At 35.5% G+C, this 20,516-nt stretch overlaps 2 protein-coding genes across 6 annotated transcripts in view; one reads left to right on the top strand and one right to left on the bottom strand.

Annotated features, from left to right (window-relative positions):
• The first annotated feature begins 107 nt into the window (after window positions 1-107).
• On the top strand, window positions 108-6,955 carry LOC115212397 (THUMP domain-containing protein 1). Of its 5 annotated transcripts, none has more exons than XM_029781287.2 (4): window positions 108-216; window positions 1,729-1,955; window positions 3,727-4,203; window positions 6,419-6,955. In XM_029781287.2, exons 2-4 carry the CDS (start codon window positions 1,746-1,748, stop codon window positions 6,788-6,790), a joined length of 1,059 nt encoding a protein of 352 aa, XP_029637147.1. In that variant the 5' UTR covers window positions 108-216; window positions 1,729-1,745; the 3' UTR covers window positions 6,791-6,955. The 5 variants fall into 5 exon arrangements, with proteins under 5 accessions (XP_029637147.1, XP_036358815.1, XP_036358816.1 ...); XM_036502922.1 differs by lacking the exon at window positions 108-216 and adding an exon at window positions 285-303; XM_036502923.1 differs by lacking the exon at window positions 108-216 and adding an exon at window positions 710-847.
• A 285-nt stretch (window positions 6,956-7,240) lies between these two features.
• LOC115212214 (myosin-9-like) overlaps window positions 7,241-20,516 on the bottom strand; it is a 37,563-nt gene continuing 24,287 nt past the window's right edge. The window contains exons 5-10 of the mRNA XM_036502917.1: window positions 14,648-14,893; window positions 12,752-12,994; window positions 12,280-12,519; window positions 10,025-10,086; window positions 8,837-8,872; window positions 7,241-7,775 (exon numbers count right to left, since the gene is read on the bottom strand). Coding sequence (XP_036358810.1) covers window positions 7,760-7,775; window positions 8,837-8,872; window positions 10,025-10,086; window positions 12,280-12,519; window positions 12,752-12,994; window positions 14,648-14,893 — 843 coding nt within the window. The 3' untranslated portion in view covers window positions 7,241-7,759. The remainder of the gene's footprint in view (window positions 7,776-8,836; window positions 8,873-10,024; window positions 10,087-12,279; window positions 12,520-12,751; window positions 12,995-14,647; window positions 14,894-20,516) is intronic.

Here is a 20,516-nt window from a genome sequence, read left to right as displayed (position 1 = left end):
ATGACTGAAAAGAGTAAAGAGTATACAGATTTGACGTTTAGGAAGTCGTTTTAGCCTTGAAGCAGTAAGTTGACAAGGGAGATAATTAAAATATCAAGGGAGATTACTGACAAATTACAAACAAACGCACCACGTGTTCTTTCGTGTCGTTCTTGTTTATTTCTGCATATCGTTGAATTTCTGTTGTTTCGAATATATACATATATAAATCGGAAGGTATGTATAACTATATTTATAACAACCGGCACAAGTTTGTTAACTGATCTATTAACTAATAGCTGACACATGTATAAATATTAACCGGTAACTATGTAACTAGCTTATTCTATTATTATTGAGCTTTTGAAATTTCGCTAGTCTTTATCCTTTGGTTCCATCCCTCAATTGTGGATTGTTAATGTGTGTCTCAGTAATATACTATGCTCTAGCCAGTTTACAAGGTATTCAGTACTTCCTACATGTGCTGGTTTTGGTTCCTCAATTGTGCTTTCAGTTAGGTTGCTAATGCCATAGTATTCCAACTCCCTAACTTACAGTCCTCCACCCACAAATACAAAAGTGTCCCGTAATTTTAATAAACGAGAATATATATTCGCTACATCAATACAACACTATATATATATATATATATATATATTATATATATATATATATATATAAACCCTGCTCTCTATTATAAAGGCGGCAAAATAACAAAGGAATGTCTACGCAGTCGCTCAGCCTGTTAAAAATGATAGACATATCTCCTTCTCATCACACCCTACCGTCATAAATGAAGGATATATTAGACAATCTAATCTCTGAAATGCGGAAAGACGAAATGGTCACAACTGGAACTCATTTGATCGTAGGTTTGCTCGATCTAAGGTGATATGGGTCTCAACAAAAAAACTACACTGAAAGTTTGGTTGGGTAGTAAATGTCTTTTGAAAATGACGATTTTAAATATACTTTCTCTTTAGGCCTTCATGTTAAGCATATTAAATCGTTTAAACTGCCTTTTGGGAGGGGTAGGTCCTGCAAAATGTTATATGTGCGATACTAGCCCCTCTTCTACTGACTTAGTTCATGGTTCCAGTTGCATCCTGGGTAAGTTACTGAAGGAAGCCTTTTGATTGTAATGCTTCCACCACTCAGTTTCATTCTCAAGTTGCCAAGTTTTATGTCTTAGGTCCACAGTTATTTTGGTTATTGCATTTAATATAGAGTTTCGTTGTAACGTTACTGTCGCTATCAGTCAGCATTTGATGATGTTATTCGTTACTCGGGCATTCAGTTAAAATATGAATAGGAACGAATAACTGTATGACAATGCCACTCATGTATAGATATCATGTTATGACAAGACAAAGAGACACAAATATACACACTCACACATACATACGACAAACTTCTATAAGTTTCCGTCTACCAAATGCACTCACAAAGCTTTAGTCGGCCTGGGACTATAGTAGAAGACACTTATCCAAAACTGAACCCAAAACCATGTTGCTGAGAAACAAACTTCTTAACCATCCCAAAGAATGTATTTATATCCAAAGCCTACATCTGCTTGAAATACCTATTGTTACCTGTACACCAAAAACTTACCTCTACTAAGAACCCAACCCCTACTTTACATTTTTCCAATAATCTATCTCTATTCAAAGACCTACCTTTACTCCAAAAGTATTAATCAACAGTTATGTGAGTGAAACACTTTAATTGTTCAGTTACATTATGTTACAGGTTGCATAAACATCAGAATGGGAGGCAATGATGGACCAAAGAGTGGCTGCAAGAGATCACGTACCTATTATAAGAAATGTATGTATAAGAAACGTAAGAAATGGAACTCCATAGATGTTGGGATGCGAGGTTTTCTGGTGACATGTAATCGCAATGAAAGTCAAGCTGTTAAGGAAATGTATAATCTTCTCAATGAATACGCCGATATATTATATGGACCTGAGCATGTGAGTTTGTTTATTAATAGTATCTTTTGTAAGGCGACAGACTGGTAGAATCATTACTGTGCTGGAGAAAATACTTTGCATTCTGAATTCAAATGTCACCAAGGTCAACTTTGCCTTTCATCTTTTTGGGTATCAATAAAATAAGTACCAGTTGAGCATTGGGATCGATGTAATATCTAGCCCTCTCTTCATATTTCAATCCTTGTGCAAGGTTTGATGACTTTCATCCTTTCAGGGTCAATAAAATAAATACTAGTAAAATACTGAACTCAATATAGTCCATAGTAACACTTCCTATTATTTTGAGGTCCTTTTGGTCATCATTATCATCACCGTTTAACGTTCATTTTCCATGCTGGCATGGGTTGGACAGTTTGACTGAGGTCTGGAGAGCCATCGGCTGCACCAGCCTCCAATCTTATCTGGCAATGTTTCTACAGCTGGATGCCCTTCCTAATGCCAACCACTCCAAGAGTGTAGTGGGTGCTTTTACATGCCACTGGCACAGGAACCAGTCAAGCAGGCCTGGCATCAATCATGTTCAGATAGTGCTTTTTATGTGCCACCAGCATGAGCCAGTTAGTGGGTATTTGACCATGTTTGGACTTTTGTTTATCCATATTAGCATGGGGTAGATGAATATGTTACTGAAGCATTGTTTTACAGCTAGATACTCTTCTTGATGCTACCCCTTACCTGTTTCACAAGTATCCCTTATTTCATACCCCTGCAAAAGTGAGCAAACTATTTGCTGGTTGGAGAAATGAAGCAACGCCAAGAACTCTGCTTGTAGTTGGTGACTTTCATAGAGCACAAATGTAAACACACACATACAGGGTTTCTGCTTAGTTTTTGTCTATCAGATTCACTCATAAGGCTTTGGTTGGTCTGGGGCCATAACAGAATGCATACCCAAGGTGCTACACAGTAAAACTAAAGTGGAAATCATTTTCTTTTTGATTTTGATTTTTTTTTACCTTTTTTGTGGATATCATTGAATGCTTTCAACATTTAAGGCACTGTTGAGATTATTCTGCTAAATGTAATATTTATTTATTCACATTGTTTCAAATTAATCATGAATTATCTTGTAGCTTCTAGATTCTGATGACATGGTAGTTTATTTTTAGAATGACATTGTAGGATAGATGTGAGGGGCCAGATTTGACCTGGTTGAACATAAAACAGGTAGAATATTTTGACCAGATATGGCCGGTTTAAATGCTAAAGTAATTCCAGCTGATTGTTGCTGAATGGAGTGGAATGAAGATCTCATGTCTGCTTGTGCTGAGATCAACTTAGCTTTTCATCTTTCTGAGATCATTAAAATAAATATGTACTAAGGTTGATGGTATCAACTTATCCTTCCCCACCTCTCGAAATCAGAAACATCTTTTAAAAGGCAGAATCATTACATCATTTGTCAGACTGCTTTTTACATTCTCAATTCAAATCCCACTGAATTCAACATCTCTCTGGTGTTGATTAAGTAAGGCACCAGTTATGTACTCAGGTCTGTTCCAGTGGTTTCCAACCCTTTTATTTAATTGAGTTTTCCCACTGACCCCTTTTAATATGCTTATCCTTATGTATATGTGTGTGTGTGTGTGTGTATGAAATTTTGAATTTTGTTCATGGACCACCAGGAGTCCACAGACCCCAGGTTGGAAACTACTGGTCTGTTTAGTTGACTGACATTCCTCCCCTTCCCACCATATTTAAGAAATTAAAATTACTTTATTTTGTTTTTCTGATATTTTATCTGATTTAGACAGAGGTGACATCAAAGAATTTGGAATCTAATGATGACAAAGAAGATTCAGAAGAATCAGCTGGTGAGATTGAAGATGAACTTGAACGAGAAGTGAAAGCCTTGAAAGAGGAAAAACCTGCTGAACGGCGGTTCCAGCAGGTGGACAGTGGCACAAAGAACTGTCTATTCATCAAGACTACCCTAGAGAAGCCATGTGAATTAATTCATCACATTCTCGGTGATATTTACCAAAGTCAAGTCCAAAAGACACGCTATAGTCTTCGTGTCCTTCCAGTGAGTACCATTTGTCGTATCGATTTGGCAGAGATCACAAAGGTGGCCACGGATCTCCTGGATTCATATTTCTCCACACCTTTTGGAACAACAACAACATATGGCATTTCATTTAAGGCTCGTATGTCAGCTAGAGTGTCCCGTGATGATGTAATTCGGAATATCTGTCAGATTATTGAAGAGATGAATCCCTTGAATAAGGTTGGTGATGTATATAAATCTGTTGCGTTAATGTTTTACAATTTAGTTTGAACACACGTTTAAAATTCTGTTTATCATGTTTCAAAACTTGGTTTGCTTATTACCTTGAAAATTTGGTTTGTTAGTTTGTTCTTCATTACCATCACCATTTTAATATTCACTTTGCTATACTTGTGTGGGTTTGACAGTTTATTGATGCAGATTTTCTTCAGCTGGATGCCTCTCCTATCATCAACCCTCACCTTCCAAGCAAGGTAATATTTTCCTAAGGCCATATATGTTTTTCCAGATTTAGAAATGAATGGCACTCCTTCTACAACAGTGACACTCATTTACAACTATCACAAAATGTCAAGAACCAAATACACACACAGATACGTATATACAACAGGCTTCTTTCTCTCTACCAAATCCCCACAAGGCTTTCAATGCCCTGAGGCTATTGTAGAAGATACTTATCCAAGATGCCATGCAGTGGGATTGAACCTAGAACCATGTGGTTGGGAAGCAAACTTCTTACCACACAGCCAAGTCTGCACCTATTTGTCATACCTTTAAAACCAGGTTTATAGTTCAAGACTATCACAGATGAATCAGATGTTCTTAAGTGTTAAAAACATCTGATATATCTGTGATAATCTTAAACTGAGTTTATTGATGATGTTTTTAAGTTTAATTTTGTTGTGGATGCCTTTAAAATCTAGTAATGATGCACTTTAGAAATGATGTTTCCATATGTTAACTTTATATCATTTTTGTATATTTCCTCACCTTACTGGAGTTGACTTATCAAGCTCTCCCTCCAGAATCTGTAGTGTATTCTTTGTACTATTAACATCAAATGAAATACCCATTTCTTTACTACAAAAGACATTATTTTTGAATACCTCTTCTTGCTCATGTTCTCATGTTGCTCAATCCCTTACTACCTTTTCATGCACCAACACCACTGCTATAATTTTTCTTGGAACAGCTGCAAACATCCAATAAAAAGGCCGTCTAACTGATTGATATGATATCACTCATTGGCAGATATCAACCTTTGGCTTGCAGACATGCTGGCATCTCACTCTGTCTTTGCCCTTCTATTACTGAAACACCTGCTCCTCACTTGTAGTGGCTCTTTCACCACTTTCATGAATCACACTCACGTGAACTTACTTGTCTTTCCTCTATACTGTGTATAACTCTCAAGGTCCTTTCTCTCCAGAACATCAACCCTGTGGAATTCTCTCCCTGCTTATGTTTTTCTTGCAATTATCCAAAAAGAGCATTAGCTACATCCTTGGAAGACCTATGAGAGCCATTAGCGCAACCCCTTCCAGTAGACCAAACCAGTAAAAAAAAAATTATTATAGGATGATAATTATAGTCTTGATAATTGTTGATTTATACCAGATGCCATGCTGCTGGTTAAGATTTGCAGAACTAAAATTTAAACATTACAGCAGCCATTGTTATCTTCCACATTCCTTTGCTTTCTTCAGTTTTAAAGTAGGTCACATCACTCATCATTTTAATGTCCACTATTTCATGTTTTCATGAGTCAGGCAGGTTTTCTATGGTCAGATGCCCTTCATTATTTCTAAGTAAGGTAATATTTCCCTCATGGCAAGGCCTGTTTTTCATGGACGATTGTAAATGAATGGCATCAATTTTATAATGTTCACTCTCATTTACAACTATCATGAGGTGTTAAGATAAGGAAACGCTAACACAAATATATATATATAGTAATGGTACCATGTAAAAAACACCCAGTACACTCTCTAAAGTGGCTGGTATTAGGAAGGGCATCCAGTTGTAGAAACCATGCCAAAACAGACTATGTAACTTGGTGTGACGCTTTGCCAGTAGCATAGATAATGGATGTTAAATGATGATGATAATATGGATTCTGAGAATCATGCGCCTAACACATGTATAATTTCTTGTATATTGAAATTAATACTACATGAAGAATAATGTGAAGCAGCCATAATTCTCTAGAAGTCATATGGTTAAATAAGTTTATATTCACATCTCAAAACTTTATGTTTTGTAAATCTTTCATAACACAAGAACCTCTTACCAAGTCAGACTAACTCAATTAGGTGTTTTGGGGAATAACTGTAGTTTCAGACCAAAAGATCATTGATCAACCACTTGTACATAAAAAAAAAAATAACAGCCTACTGTTGATGATCTTATGAAATGTCTTACTTGTTTTTTACAGGTTAACTACAGTGCACCAGACTTTATTGTCATTGTAGAGTTCCTGAAAGGATTTTGCTGCCTAAGTGTTGTGAAAGATTTCTACAAGTTCCGCAAGTACAATCTACAGGAGACAGCCAAAGCACTGCAACGTCTGGCTGCAAATCAATGTGAAACCACAGAAGAACAACCAAATGCTACAGCTCTAACAGAGAGCACACCTGACACTGATATCATTCATGCCAGCACTCTTGCTAAATCTGACTCTAAAAATGAACTAAGTGCTAATTCTAAGGACAAGTCAAACATTAATAGATCTAACTGTACTGAAATACAGAATGATTGTAATCAGTCTAGTGAAAAATCAGAAACAGAAACTGGTGAGAAAGTTTAGCAAGAACTGTTGTGAACTAGTTCCATTGCTGGCAGCAGTGGAGATCAGATGAATTTTAAGAAAGTGTGCAGTCTTTTGAAGTCAACTCCCTAAGATGTACTTTCCTGTTGTTTGTTCCATTCAGCTCTATTTAGTTGTAAAAATATCTGTTACCATTTCTTTAAACCCTGCTGTTCTGTTGTTATTTTTTATAGGTTTTATAGAAATGGGACACAGGTAAAGATATGGCAAAAACTCCAGTATATTACTGGTATTTATTTTGACAATCTTAAATGGAGTAACAAGAGAATTGGGTTATTACTACTTTGGACCTTCACTTTTTGACATATAATAAATTGTGTATGAAAGATTATTAATATAGATAAACCCATCATCAAAGTATCTGATATCTTGCAAGAGATAAGTAGGCAGACAAGTAGTTAAATAGATAGATATACTGGAGACAGGTAGTTTAACACAGTAATGAATGATTCCCTGCTTTACTTACTGTTAGAGATGTGATCACAGTATGGTGTAAGTAAGAGGACACAAACAGCTGTCTCACCTGCTTGTCTGATATGTTATTGACCTGACCAATCACTGTCCACTGTGAACTCTTTTCAGGAACCAATTGCAAAGATATTTTTTGATGCAAGAGTTTACTCCCAGACTGGAGTGTCTGATCTTCAGTCCATCAGAAAAAAAGTCAAGCCTCATTGGTTGATTAGTGACCAACTCATTTTACATGACAAGCTGGTCTTACTGCAGACAAATGTTCTTGCAAAAGCTAAAGAAACAAGGTTAGGAGGTGGCATCTACAAACTGAACCAAGTTATTTCAATATGATTTGCACAGAAATATTTTAATCTTTAATTGGTAAATCATCAATCAAATCAATTAATTAAAGTGAGAATGAGGCAGAAAATGGTCTTAAATTCTTGTTTCAAACCTCATCTGAGCATTTTTATCCATTGAGGGCTGTGATGTTCTTTAATTACCTTCATTCCTGTTGACAAAAATAGATAAAAGTGAAATGTTTTAAATACTGAATAATGTAAAATGAATGAATAACTACATAATTGTGTGTGTAAACCTGTGCAGGAAGAAGGCTTCAGAGTTACCTGGTCCTGGGGAAATAGGATCAGTCAAAGAATTTAGTATATTTTATTAATCCCAGGTAAATTTGAAGATAGCAGTCAAATTTAGTTGCTAAACAATTACATGGGCATTGGTTCAAACCATTCTACCATTGTTGTACCTTTGGACAAAATATAATCTGGTTTGCACCTAGGTGGCACAACCACTTTTTAATATCATAAGTCAAACAGAAGTAGGAAGAACAGGCTGGCATGGAAATGTAAAACATCAGTAAAACAAATCTCGTATATGTTTGTGTGAAACATCAAAAATCTAATGTAGATGATTTTTGTGTGATTACTTCTATTTAGTTTCTTTAATGTCCTACTTTAATCTTTTGTTCCTGTCACTTTTGAAAAACCATTGCTTCATTATTGTCATCATCGTTTAATGCCCTCCTTCCATACTGGCATGGGTTGGATGGCTGGCCAGGCAGGAGCCTGCACCAGACTTCTGTGTCTGTTTTGACATAGTTTTTATGGCTGATGCCCTTTCTAACACCAACCACTGAGTGGCACCAGCACAGGCGAGATCAGTTTCAGCATGTTTTTTACAGCTAGATGCCCTTCCAGATGCTAACCACTTTACTATGTGGACTGGATGCTTTTTACATGGTACCAGCACTGGCAGAGTCACCAAGTAACTTGCAAGACAAGAAATCTTTGAGAGGGGAAGGGGCATTGGAGGAGGCAATCTTGTGCCAAATGATGAAAGGTTAGAGTGTGACAGACTTGCTGCAGAAGAGGTACATGGCTACCCAGCCAGAGTTTGACATAATATTCCTTAAGACAAACTTCTCTCTCTCAGTTTATCAGCCATCATCTAACAGTAGTCGGTTGACTCATTGACTATCTACTATTAGAATAAAGCTAGTAAACAGAGTGAAAGAGAGAAGCATTTGTATGTAATAGTCATTGTTTGTTCACTTACCGTGGTTGAGGAGCTTGCCAAGAGGTATGTTTAATCCTGTATGGAAATAAATTGAAAGCAGTGAAATTGTTTGGAATGAAATAAAACAAGAATCAGATTGGTGTTAAGTTTTGTATTGGATAGTTCCCCCCGGTCATCTTTGCTATGATACAGTTGTAGCTGATCAAAGTAATCATTCAGTATTTCTAGTAATTTCTCGTGATGTGAGATACATATTTGGCTAGTGAGCATACAATACTATCCTGTTTAATACCAAATCTACTAATTAGACAGCTTTTACTCACCGCTGCAATTCTTACACAGACTCTTACCTCCTAAACTGCAAGCAGTCCTTTTAATTCCTTGCTAAAAGAATCTTTACTAATTCTGTGGAATCTGCTTTCCCTTTATTTTTCAATTTCATGGCTTTCTAAGCCATATATCTTAATACAATTTCATTTTTGTAGCCCACTTTGCATCCAACTCTACACAATAGGCAAATTTTCAAAACTATCTCTCTCTCCAATTACACCAAGCTTTTCATGTTTCTATATACACACCAAATGTGGAAGAACATTAGGTCACTTCAAAACAATCAAACCAGATCTTCACACTGTCTTGTCCATTGTTTTCAAACAATGAAACCCAAAGTTAACAGATTTTCTGCAGCTGGATGCCCTTACTGTTTACCAATCCTCGCTTGTTTCCAAGCAAGGTAATATCTCTTCATAGTTGGACATGATTATACACAACTGGAAATGAAGGTGACACTTGCTTACAACTATTGAATGATGTTAAGACAAAGAGACACAATAAACAAGCACACACTCATGTATGTATATGTACACAAACATGGCAGGCTTCTTTCAGTTTACACCTACCAAACCTCACAAGGTTTTGGTCAGCTCAGGGCAATAGCTAAAGACATTTGCCCAAAGTATTGTATAGGGAGAGAACTTTTGACATTTGTTTAATATAAATCTTAGGGACAAAGAAGTATTTAGACAAATTAGATGTATTTCTTTTTTTATCTCTAAATGACTTAAAATATGGGATTACTCTAGTTTCTCACAAAATATAATTTTTGGTTGTGAACTAAGGTAAACTAGCTTGAAATTCTACCACCTGTTTTTGATGTTGGCTATATTAAGTGCAATCATCCACACTGAAAAATTATTGTCAGGACTGGATAACCAATAAAATGCTTACTCCACTTTCTTGTGTTGATATTTTCCCTTCTTTGCTTGTGGTTTGTGGATAACTCTGGTTTTCTGTGAAAGATAGAAAAAGTAGACTGAGTAAACTGTCCACTGGACAGCAATATCAATTACAGCAGTAACAACAAGAAAGAAAAATGTGACAACAATAAAAGGTAGCTATTTGGACATTAAGTGCAAAGGGGATCAAACATTTTCAATAACTATCCTTTGTTCTTAATGCAAAATAGGTACCACAAAGTTTTTACTTACATAGGTATAAAAAAAAAAACGATATTTTTTTTTGTGGCCGTTGCCAGTACCGCCTGACTGGCCCTCATGCCGGTGGCATGTAAAAGCTCTCTCGGAGTGGTTGGCGTTAGGAAAGGTATTCAGCTATAGAAACTCTGCCAGATCAAGATTGGAGCCTGGTTCGCCAGTCCTCAGTTAAATCATCCAACCCATGCTAGCATGGAAAGCGGATGTTAAACGATGATGAACAATGAGGTGGTACAGCATAAAAGAGGCAGGGGCATATTAACCCTTTAGAATTCAGGTTATTTTGTCAAAAGTAATATTTATTCACATTGCTTCCAATTAATCATGCATTATCTTATAGTTTTGAAATTTTGATGAGGTAACTTAATTTTTAGAATTATATTGTAGAGTTGATGTGAAGGGCCAATTTGAACATAAAACAGCTGGAATATTTTGGTTTAAATGCTAAAGGGTTAAATACACTCCAATTTCAACTACATATTCAGTAAAAGTTTTTAGTGCATTAAAGTATGTAATAGAAGTCTAACTTTGTTTACAGAACCCAGGGTGATTTTTTTCAGAAAAAAAAAAGTATCTTATATGTCACTCCAGTTAACTCAGCTGTAGAAATGAGTTGCGACATCACTGGTGCCAAGCTGTATCGGCCTTTGCCTTTCCCTTGGATAACATCAGTGGTGTGGAGAGGAGAGGCTGGTATGCATGGGCAACAACTGGTCTTCCACAAACAACCTTGCCCGGACTTGTGCTTCGGAGGGTAACTTTCTAGGTGCAATCCCATGGTCATTCATGACCGGAGGAGGGTCTCCTCCTCCTCATATGACACTAAATACATTGTTTTATTGGATCCTGATACTGAGCTTAAATTCATCCATGTGTATAAGTATCATCAGGATAAAAAATAATAATAATGAACTAATTGTATGCAGGACTCAGGTACACTACAACTCATCAGAAAAAATCACCATAACTGTATGAAAAGTACATAGATTATGCACAGGAGGTCAACAATGAGAAAGTCTTGAAAAAAAAGAAAAGTTTTGTGACAAACATTGGATATAATGTATACCAAATGGATGTTTCTCTGACTAAATTCAAATAGAACCTGGGGTAAAAACCTATAGAAGGCAAACTAACATTGGGTTTTTTTTATTTAATTAAGCAACAACTAAAGTAAGATACAACAGCAAAAATAATTATTTCTAATTGCACAAGAGTACATGTTTATAAAGAAGGGATCTACAGGGTTCAGTTGATCCCCTCCAGTGCTTGGTATCTGAAGCAAACTAAGAATACCTCTTCAGGTACATTATAAGAAAAAATTTATATCTGAATGCTTAGGACATGTGAAAGCTGGAGAGGAACGAAGCTGGTATGTTCCATGAGATATGCATGTATGATAGAGCACTGGTGTGTTGTGGGCATAAGAGGAATTATATGCAGTGTGCAAGAGAGGAGACTGCTGGCTTAGTCATGTGATGCATATGGATGAGGAGGATGAAATATTGAAAGCTGATCTCAAAATGCTGAGCCTTATGAAGATGACAGAAGACCAAAATATGTAGCACATACACACATATACATATATACAATAGACTTCTTTCAGTTTCCATCTACCAAATCTACTCGCAAGGCTTTGGTCGGCCCGAGGCTATAGTAGAAGACACTCAAGGTGCCATGCAGTGGGATTGAACCCAAAACCATGTGGTTGGTAAGCAAGCTACTTACCACACAGCCTAAAATTTTAGTAAGACCCCTTAATGCAGGTCCAGGGTGAGATTGAACCCTGCTCATGACGGTCAATGTGGTCTGCTTATGTCTCTACCCAAGGTCACCAAGACACCCACACATACACACACACATACATACACTGAAAAACAGAGAGTATCAACAGATGACAATAAAATAAGGTTGTTTAGAGAAAGGCAAACGTATTCATTTGTAAAAACAGTAAAGAGAGTCAGTAGGAAGAGATGTAAATATGTCACTAACCAAATGAAGTCCCAGTTTCATATTTTTCTGATTATTCTTCATTTCCCCAAAGCTTGTCTCTAATTCGTTGATACGCATAGCCAGTTTATCAACAACATCTCTCTGAAGGTTTGGAGTCTGTGATGCACTGAACAATAACTGGTTGTTCTTGTTCTCTTCGATTTGTTTCATAGCACTGTTTAACATTGTCTGCAGAAGTTCTTGTTTGTTTTCTATTTCTTTGATTTTCGAAATCGGCCCCTGGGGAGAGAAAGAAAAAAGGAAAACATCTCATGTTTCAATGGTAATACACTGCATTGTAGGGGAACATATAAAGCCACCCCATCTACAGGGTTACTCAATTTGCTAGAAATAGGAAATATACCCAACAACTACTCACTGCACCTATCCTGTCACCATCTACATACAGTCCTTATTTGGTTAATATCCACCCTGTTATCATCACACAGATACACTACCATGATTATTTTACCTGTGATATCTTCAAGGTACTGATGTCATTCTGCAGATCGCTCACTTTTAATGACATCTCCTCTAACTGTGCTTTAATGTCATTTTGCATCATGGTGACTGATGATAAAGATTTAATGATTTTCTCCATCTCATTGGCCGTATTCAAGGAGCGAGTATGTTCTTCTTTCAACTGTGTCTTCAACATGTCGATATCCTGTCTGGTTTCTTTTCGCTCAGCTTCAATCTTCAGGTTTATTCGAGACTATTTCAAAAAATTAGAAATTAAAATAAAATCAAAACTTTGTTGTGGAAATTTATTGGAAATCACAAGCATTCCAAGTAAACTTTTGTCAGAGAATGGCTATAAGGTAAAAGTGCTGGACTACAGACCATATGATTGCATGCTCAAACTTTACCACCACCAGCTTTTGTAAATGAGATAAATGTTGGAAAAAACCTTTGAGCAATGTAGGTGAGGAGTTAGACAAAATATATAAGGTCATGTCAATAAATGAAAACAAAGAGAAGAGATTTTATATTACCTTACACAGGTTGTCTACTGATCTTATGAAATAGTTTAGAAAAAACATCCCTTTTTCACAGAAGAAAATAAATAATCAGAGAATGGAGAAATGTGCTCTTTCTAGTAAGCCATTCAACAACATACAAGAATGACTTGGTAACAATACATTTCTCCATACTCTTTAATTATATTTTCTTATATTTGAAGTGGGGAACTTTTTTCTGAAATATCATACAATCATTAAATAACCTATGTAAAATAATATAATATCTATTTTCTTTGTTGTTATTGATTGACAAAGCCTTACATATACTTTGCCTAACTCCTCACCTGCATAGATCAAAGGTCTTTTTCTTTTTCAAACACCTTATTTATACATACTGCAATGCTTCAAACAAATTACAACACTTTTAGAGCTATTGTGTTGTACTCTTAAACAAGGCATCTAGAAACCTGAACAACCAGCTTTAAAAACCAATACATTCATTATTGCAACAACATATGTAAACAAACATCTTTTTGTTTGTTTTTGGAAGCGTCAAATGTGTATCGTAAGACAAGAAAGTAATATTTCAAATACAGTATAGCTGTGGAAACAGCAGAAAGATTGGATATTTTACTCTTATATGACTAAAAAGGTTGTCAACAGGCAGTTTAGCTTAATGGTAGAGCACTCAGCTGGTATCTAAGAGGTGTGGGTTTGAATCCTGCGGCTGTCTGCTGACAACTTTTTCTGTCATATAAATGTAAAATACCCAACCTTTCTGCTGTTTTCACAACTATACTACATTCAAAATATTACTTTCTTATCTGTATGATACATTCATTATTGTATTGATATAAACTTGTTACCAGTTCAAATATGCTTGAGTATATTTGGACCTGTAAGAAGGCTACTTACTGTAATTTGTCACAAAGAAAAATTCTTGCAGAAGACATATAGGCATAAATACACTTAATCAGTTTGATTAAGCTAACAATGAAAGCCCAGGTCTCTCTCATTATACTCCAATCAATATACTTTGACTGGTTGCATTAAATGGTGGTTCATCTGTAATAAAGTACAGATCAATCTGTACTTTATTGTATTGATGCACAGATAGTGAACCTTTGTAGTGGTCCATGTATTAGGTGACATGAGGTATAGTGGATCTTTGTAATGGCTTTCAGCTAAAAGTGAATGGAATGAACATGGGATGGTAGCCAGACAAAAGATAGGTTTTGGTATAAGCATATGTAACAAGATGACAATAACCAATCTAAATAAATTAGAAAGGCTAACTTAGTAATCAGTCAAAAGTAAGTTAGATGGCAAATGATGAAATGATAAATTTGCATACCTATCTAGCTAACACCAGACAAACATTACAAACTAAAAGTAGATTAGCTTACTTCTGGATCCTTTAGTTTGTTCAATTCCAGCTTAATATTCTTGATAAGCTGCAGATTATTTACTGTCTGTGATTTCAAGGTCTTCATGCTGCTAATGGCCTCTGTTGCATCTTCTGCAATTTGTCTGACATTCATCTGCAGTTCTGAATACTGCTTGTTGTGCACATCACTGTTGCTACGGATATGCGTCAAGTCCTCTATTAGACTCTCTTGTGTCTTTCGTACTGCCTTTATTTCTGGTTCCAGCTGGAAATGGAAAAGAACAATAATATTAACAACAGCTGTGCATGCATAATCTCACAGTATCTATAAAAATTATCTGAGTCATTTGAAAGTTTACCTTACAATATCTAAAAATCTCCAGTATTGTAAAAGGTATCAGAATGAATTACTTTCAGCATTATAGCGCCTTTTTTAAGTCCAAATTTCACTGTAAAACTGTCTTTCATCTCTCCAGAGTCAATTAAATATACACCAGTAAAATACTGGAGTCAACCAAATCAAACCTTTCCCTCAAAATGTGCTGTTTTATATCAATCTTAGAAATCATTATTTCAAATTTCCAGTTTAATTTGTGAAAGATTTGAGTACAAATTTCATATATTTCCCATCACCATCCCACCTAAATATGTAAGGAGAATAACCATTCTTATATTATTTTGATAAATCAATTATTACTAAATATCTAAATGTCTTAGATGAATTCTTAATAAGATTATTGCGAAGACATGTTGGGGCAAGCGAAATCGAAATCGAATTGAACCAGCCAGGATCCCTGGTCTGGTGGTACGTAAAAAGCACCATCCGACTCGTGGCCGATGCCAGCACCGCCTCGTCTGGCTTCCGTGCCGGTGGCACATAAAATACACCAATCCGACCGTGGCCATTGCCAGCCTCGCCTGGCACCTGTGCAGGTGGCACGTAAAAAGCACCCACTACACTCACGGAGTGGTTGGCGTTAGGAAGGGCATCCAGCTGTAGAAACACTGCCAGATAAGACTGGAGCCTGGTGCAGCCTTCTGGCTTCCCAGATCCCCGGTCGAACCGTCCAACCCATGCTAGCATGGAGAACGGACGTTAAACGATGATGATGATGATGATTATAATTTATCCAGTCTATAAACTTCAGCTTTAAAGTGCATATTTACAATATTTATAACAACATCACATTTCATTTCATGCAACTTCTGAACATCATCAGGAATTTCGTTCCTGTACATGTGTATGTACTAGGGATTTAGTGGATAAGGACTAGATGAGATGTTAATATGATTATAATTTACCCAGGCTATAAACTTCAGGTCTAATGTGTATATTTACAATATTTATATCTACAACACATCTCATTCTATTCATTTTCTGGATATCATTAGCTCTTTTATTTCTGGATATGTGCTTGTACATATCCAGCCAATAATGTCCTTATCCACTAAACGTATGTTTAAGGACTTACTACCATTACTTTGAATCTGGTCTGGAATCATGTACATATACACATCCATGAAAAAGACAACAGAAATCAGAGATATCATCATCATTTAATGTTCATGTTCCATATTGGCATGGGTTGGATGGTTTGATAGGATCCATTGGTCCCAAGAACAGCACTGTATTCCAGTATGATTTGAAATGGTTGCTATGGTTGGATGCTCTTCTTAATGCCAACCACTTTACAGCATATACTATGTATGTTTTCATGCCAGCAGCAATGATTTTGAAATAAACATCATGAATATATAGTCTAAAGAAAAGTCTCAATAAATCATATCAATAAAGATTATTTGTTGTTCGAAGGGCAATAGATTGGCAGTATTTAGTCTGGTTTTTGAGTTCAAATCCTTGCCTTTCATTGGGTCAATAAAATAAAATATCAATCAAGTACTGACACCATTTTAATCAACTAACCCCACTCTCACCAAATTTATAGCATTGTGCTTATGTTACAAACAATTATTATTTGTTGTTGTTAGAAGAACGGGATGTGTGGAAGGGGGTACCACTTTCAGATAACTACACATACAAAATAAAAAAGGACAAATAAAACTAAGTTAACTGATATGAACCAAATTAGGATTGGTCAGAGCACATTCACACACACACCCTACTCCTAGCAACAAATATTAATTGTGAAAGCAGTTTAGGATGATATGGTAAAACAATCAAAAGTTCTATTGATTACTGGCTTTTCATTCTCTTTCAATTTGTGTGTGTGCATGCATGCGTGTGTCCATCTGTCTGTCCTCTGATACATTTGCATTACTCTTAGGTTGACTATATAAAGGCTATTAATCAATTATTTTGGTTTTGCTCATTCCATACTCTTTCAAGTTCCAGATATACTAGGAGAGTGTAGACAATTTTTATGTTTCTAAATCAGGAGCAATTGTGTGTTTAATGTGCCTGCTCGTGTTTTTATGAGCCAAATAAAGATTTTCTCATTTCCATCTACCACCACCAACATCTTATCTTGATACACCAGTGCATTCAGGTAATGTGTTTGCCTTTTTCTTTACATGTATGACTATTTCTGTTGTTTTTAACCATCAAGAGTTAATGTTAACAGAGAAACTATAACATTGACAAACAAAAGTCAATGTAAGAGTCTATAGCTGGTTTCTGCATCTGTTAGAAATCACATTCTACTGTCTTAAAAAAGAAAGGATACATTTGATTATATAGCCTTAGATAGTCTATGTCTAAATAAAAGCTACAATGGTGATGAATGGAAAATTTTTGATAATAAGGCTAATGGATCAGGATTAATCTGGTGTTAAACAATAACCAAGATGTCTTGTATCATTTTGCTCTCTGCACTCCACAGTGTATTGCTACAGCTGTCTTCCCCTCCATTGAACCATAAAGGTTTCCTCTGCAAAGTCCACCGAATCCAGTCTTCACATGTATAGGTAGGCAAACCATAATACTAACCATTATCTGGGACCCTGACACGTGCTGCTTCTCCGAGTCAGAGTAGACCTAAGAGCAATAGTGGCTAAGAGATGCTTCTACACTGTGAAAATCCTGAGGTCTCCTGAACCAGAGCCCTACCACTGGATGCAGTTTAAAGTCATACAAATATAACAGTGTATACATACACACATCTGCATATTCATATATAGCTATTTGGGCAAGATAAAATATGTGTGCAGTAGGGATAATATGGAGGTTGTAGGAAGTTGTATGAGGGTTAGTAGTGGTGTGCTATTATCTGTGTGGGTTAAAGACATTTCAAAAGAGGGAGGATTTTCTGTCTACAGAATGAGATTAACTCTGTTTTGAAGTTTTATTTGTTGAAGAGAACTGCTTTCCTTTCTGTAATGGAGAGGGAACAGAATTTAGAGCCTGAAGTTTAATGTCTAAGTAATGGAATGTGAAGTGTTGGAGTGTTTCAAGTTTTCCAAATGTGCTTACTTGGCTTCATGTTTTCTGTAAATATTTCTAAATGTGTGCTCAGATGTTGCTTAAAGCAAACTTTGAATTTGTTTGGAGTTAGGTCAAGGATTTGCCTATTTGAAGAGCATATGGTTATGCTAACAGCATATTATACTATGTTATGGTGAAGGTATTTGTAGTTGAGTTACTATACTGGTAGAATCAAATGTTGAGGATTTCTTGGAATGAGTTACGTTTCTTTACAATTTATATTGGATAAGACTGGACAAGATTTGGGATTGTTGAAGACTTTCGTAAACTGATCCAACAATTTAATTAATCTGTAATTGGTCTTTCTTGTGTATTTCTTTTGCCTTAGAAGCATTTGATGATAATGTGCTACATATTGCATACAAAAAGCTCTTATACTATCTGATTATATCAGTAACTAGCACATACTCTGCTTCAGATATTTTAAGCATCTCTATAGCTATTTCTTATAAACTAGCCTGCCTTTTTTGTCCTCATAATCCTTAATTGCACATAGCAACCATACTGTTGTCAACTTCAGTGGTTGATCTCTCTCTTGAGGTAGATCCATGAAACATAAAAGCCGAAACACTGATTTCAAAGGAATTCCTTGTAATTTCACAATTTCACATGCCAACCAATTCACCACTATCTCAGCACAAGACATGAACATTATACATGTCAGAAATCTACCTCTTCAAACAATGGAAATGTAAGGATAAAGAGAAATCCTGTTAAACACTCTCCCATAAGTTTGGAGTCATACAAATCCACTGAGGTAAGTGAACTGGTTGGCCTATTTTAATTATACACTCTTAACACTAAATCACAATTTGTTGAAGGAGGCCTTTACATGAACGAAAGCTTCCCATTGTCAAAAACATGAATCCCTGAGCCACAAACATATTCATGAGGGCTTCTCTGCTGAAAGGCTCCAATGTGAAAATCTCAGTGAATACGAACATAGAAAAAGTGTATAATTAATTTACTCTAGACACACCTTGCAAAAATTTTATTTTGAAAATCTAACAAAATAACCCAACAAATATACATCTTTCAATGATATAACCCTCCATAAGCAATAAACCCGAGAAATATTTTCCTCAAAGCTTGCCTTAATAAAAAATGAATACTCATACAATATCCTTATACTAAGTGATTCCAAAGAAAACGTCAACTACATCCCATCACAAAGCTTAAAACTAAGAATAGAAAAATGAAAATCACCTAGTACAACTCACCATGCAATTTACAAGTAACCACAACCAACATTAACCCTTTTGTTACTGTATTTATTTTGAGATGCTCTGTGTTTCTTTCAATCAATTTTAAATATAACAAAGAATTTAGTGAAATAACTTAGTTATCATTAAGCTAGTGTTAGGAACATAAATTGCGACTAAGGTTTGGTGGAAGATTTTAATTCAAAACTTATGAAAATAAGATATTTGTACTACAGAGCCAGAGCTGGTTTCGGCCAGGTTGGTAACAAAAGGGTTAAATATTTCCTCAACCTAATCAGAAAGCATTTCTCCAGATTACATAAATATCACCCAATTTTCAACACCACTCAGTCAGTCTTTAATTCAACCCAAATCTTGCCCAGTCCTATCCAATATCAACTGCAAAAAATGCAACTCATTCCAAGAAATTTTCAACACTCAAACATAAAACTACAGAAACTCAACTGACCACTCAACTACAAATATCTCCACCAAAACATAGTATATTCTGAAAATGTAACTACATAATATTCAAATAGGCAAATCCTTGACCTAACATCAAACGTGTGTGTGTGCATATGTACATATGTATGCGCACACACTTTAGAAGAAGATAGCAAAAAGTTGTAACATTATCTGGAATATTTTGGTACCACATCTGCTGTAAACCATAAAGCTGTGCCATCCACTACACTAATGAGACAACACAACTTTTGATGAGATTTGTAGACTTCAGTTATGTAGCAACCATGATATATTAGTGACCTGTCAACAGAGATCCAAGTCTACACAGTATTCAAGGTATAGTATTATAAATCATTATATATAATGTAAAAGACAGTAAATGTTGTGAGTGTATGTGTGTATATAGATATATATATACACACACACACACATATATATATATTAATATTTGTTTTTTTGTTCAATTATAACATAAACAATTTTACATTAATCCGAGGAATTACTCTATACTTTTGTAGAATACAAATTTATTCTTGTTTAAGAAAATTTTATATATATATATATATATATATATATATATAAATATATAGATACATACATATATACATACATACATATATACATACATACATATATACATATATACATATAATATATATATATATATATATATACTAGCTTAAGGTGACCCGCTCTACGCACGGGTAAGAGTGTGGTTCTTACTTTCTGTTGTTTCCTTTCTGTTTTTTATCACCACATTTTCCCTCTTTGTTTCTCTC

The sequence above is a fragment of the Octopus sinensis genome, linkage group LG5 (genome assembly GCF_006345805.1).
Source record: "Octopus sinensis linkage group LG5, ASM634580v1, whole genome shotgun sequence".
Classification (NCBI taxonomy): Eukaryota; Metazoa; Mollusca; class Cephalopoda; order Octopoda; family Octopodidae; genus Octopus; species Octopus sinensis.
Note: the sequence above shows the minus strand (reverse complement) of the source record. Positions and strands in the feature narration are given on the sequence as shown.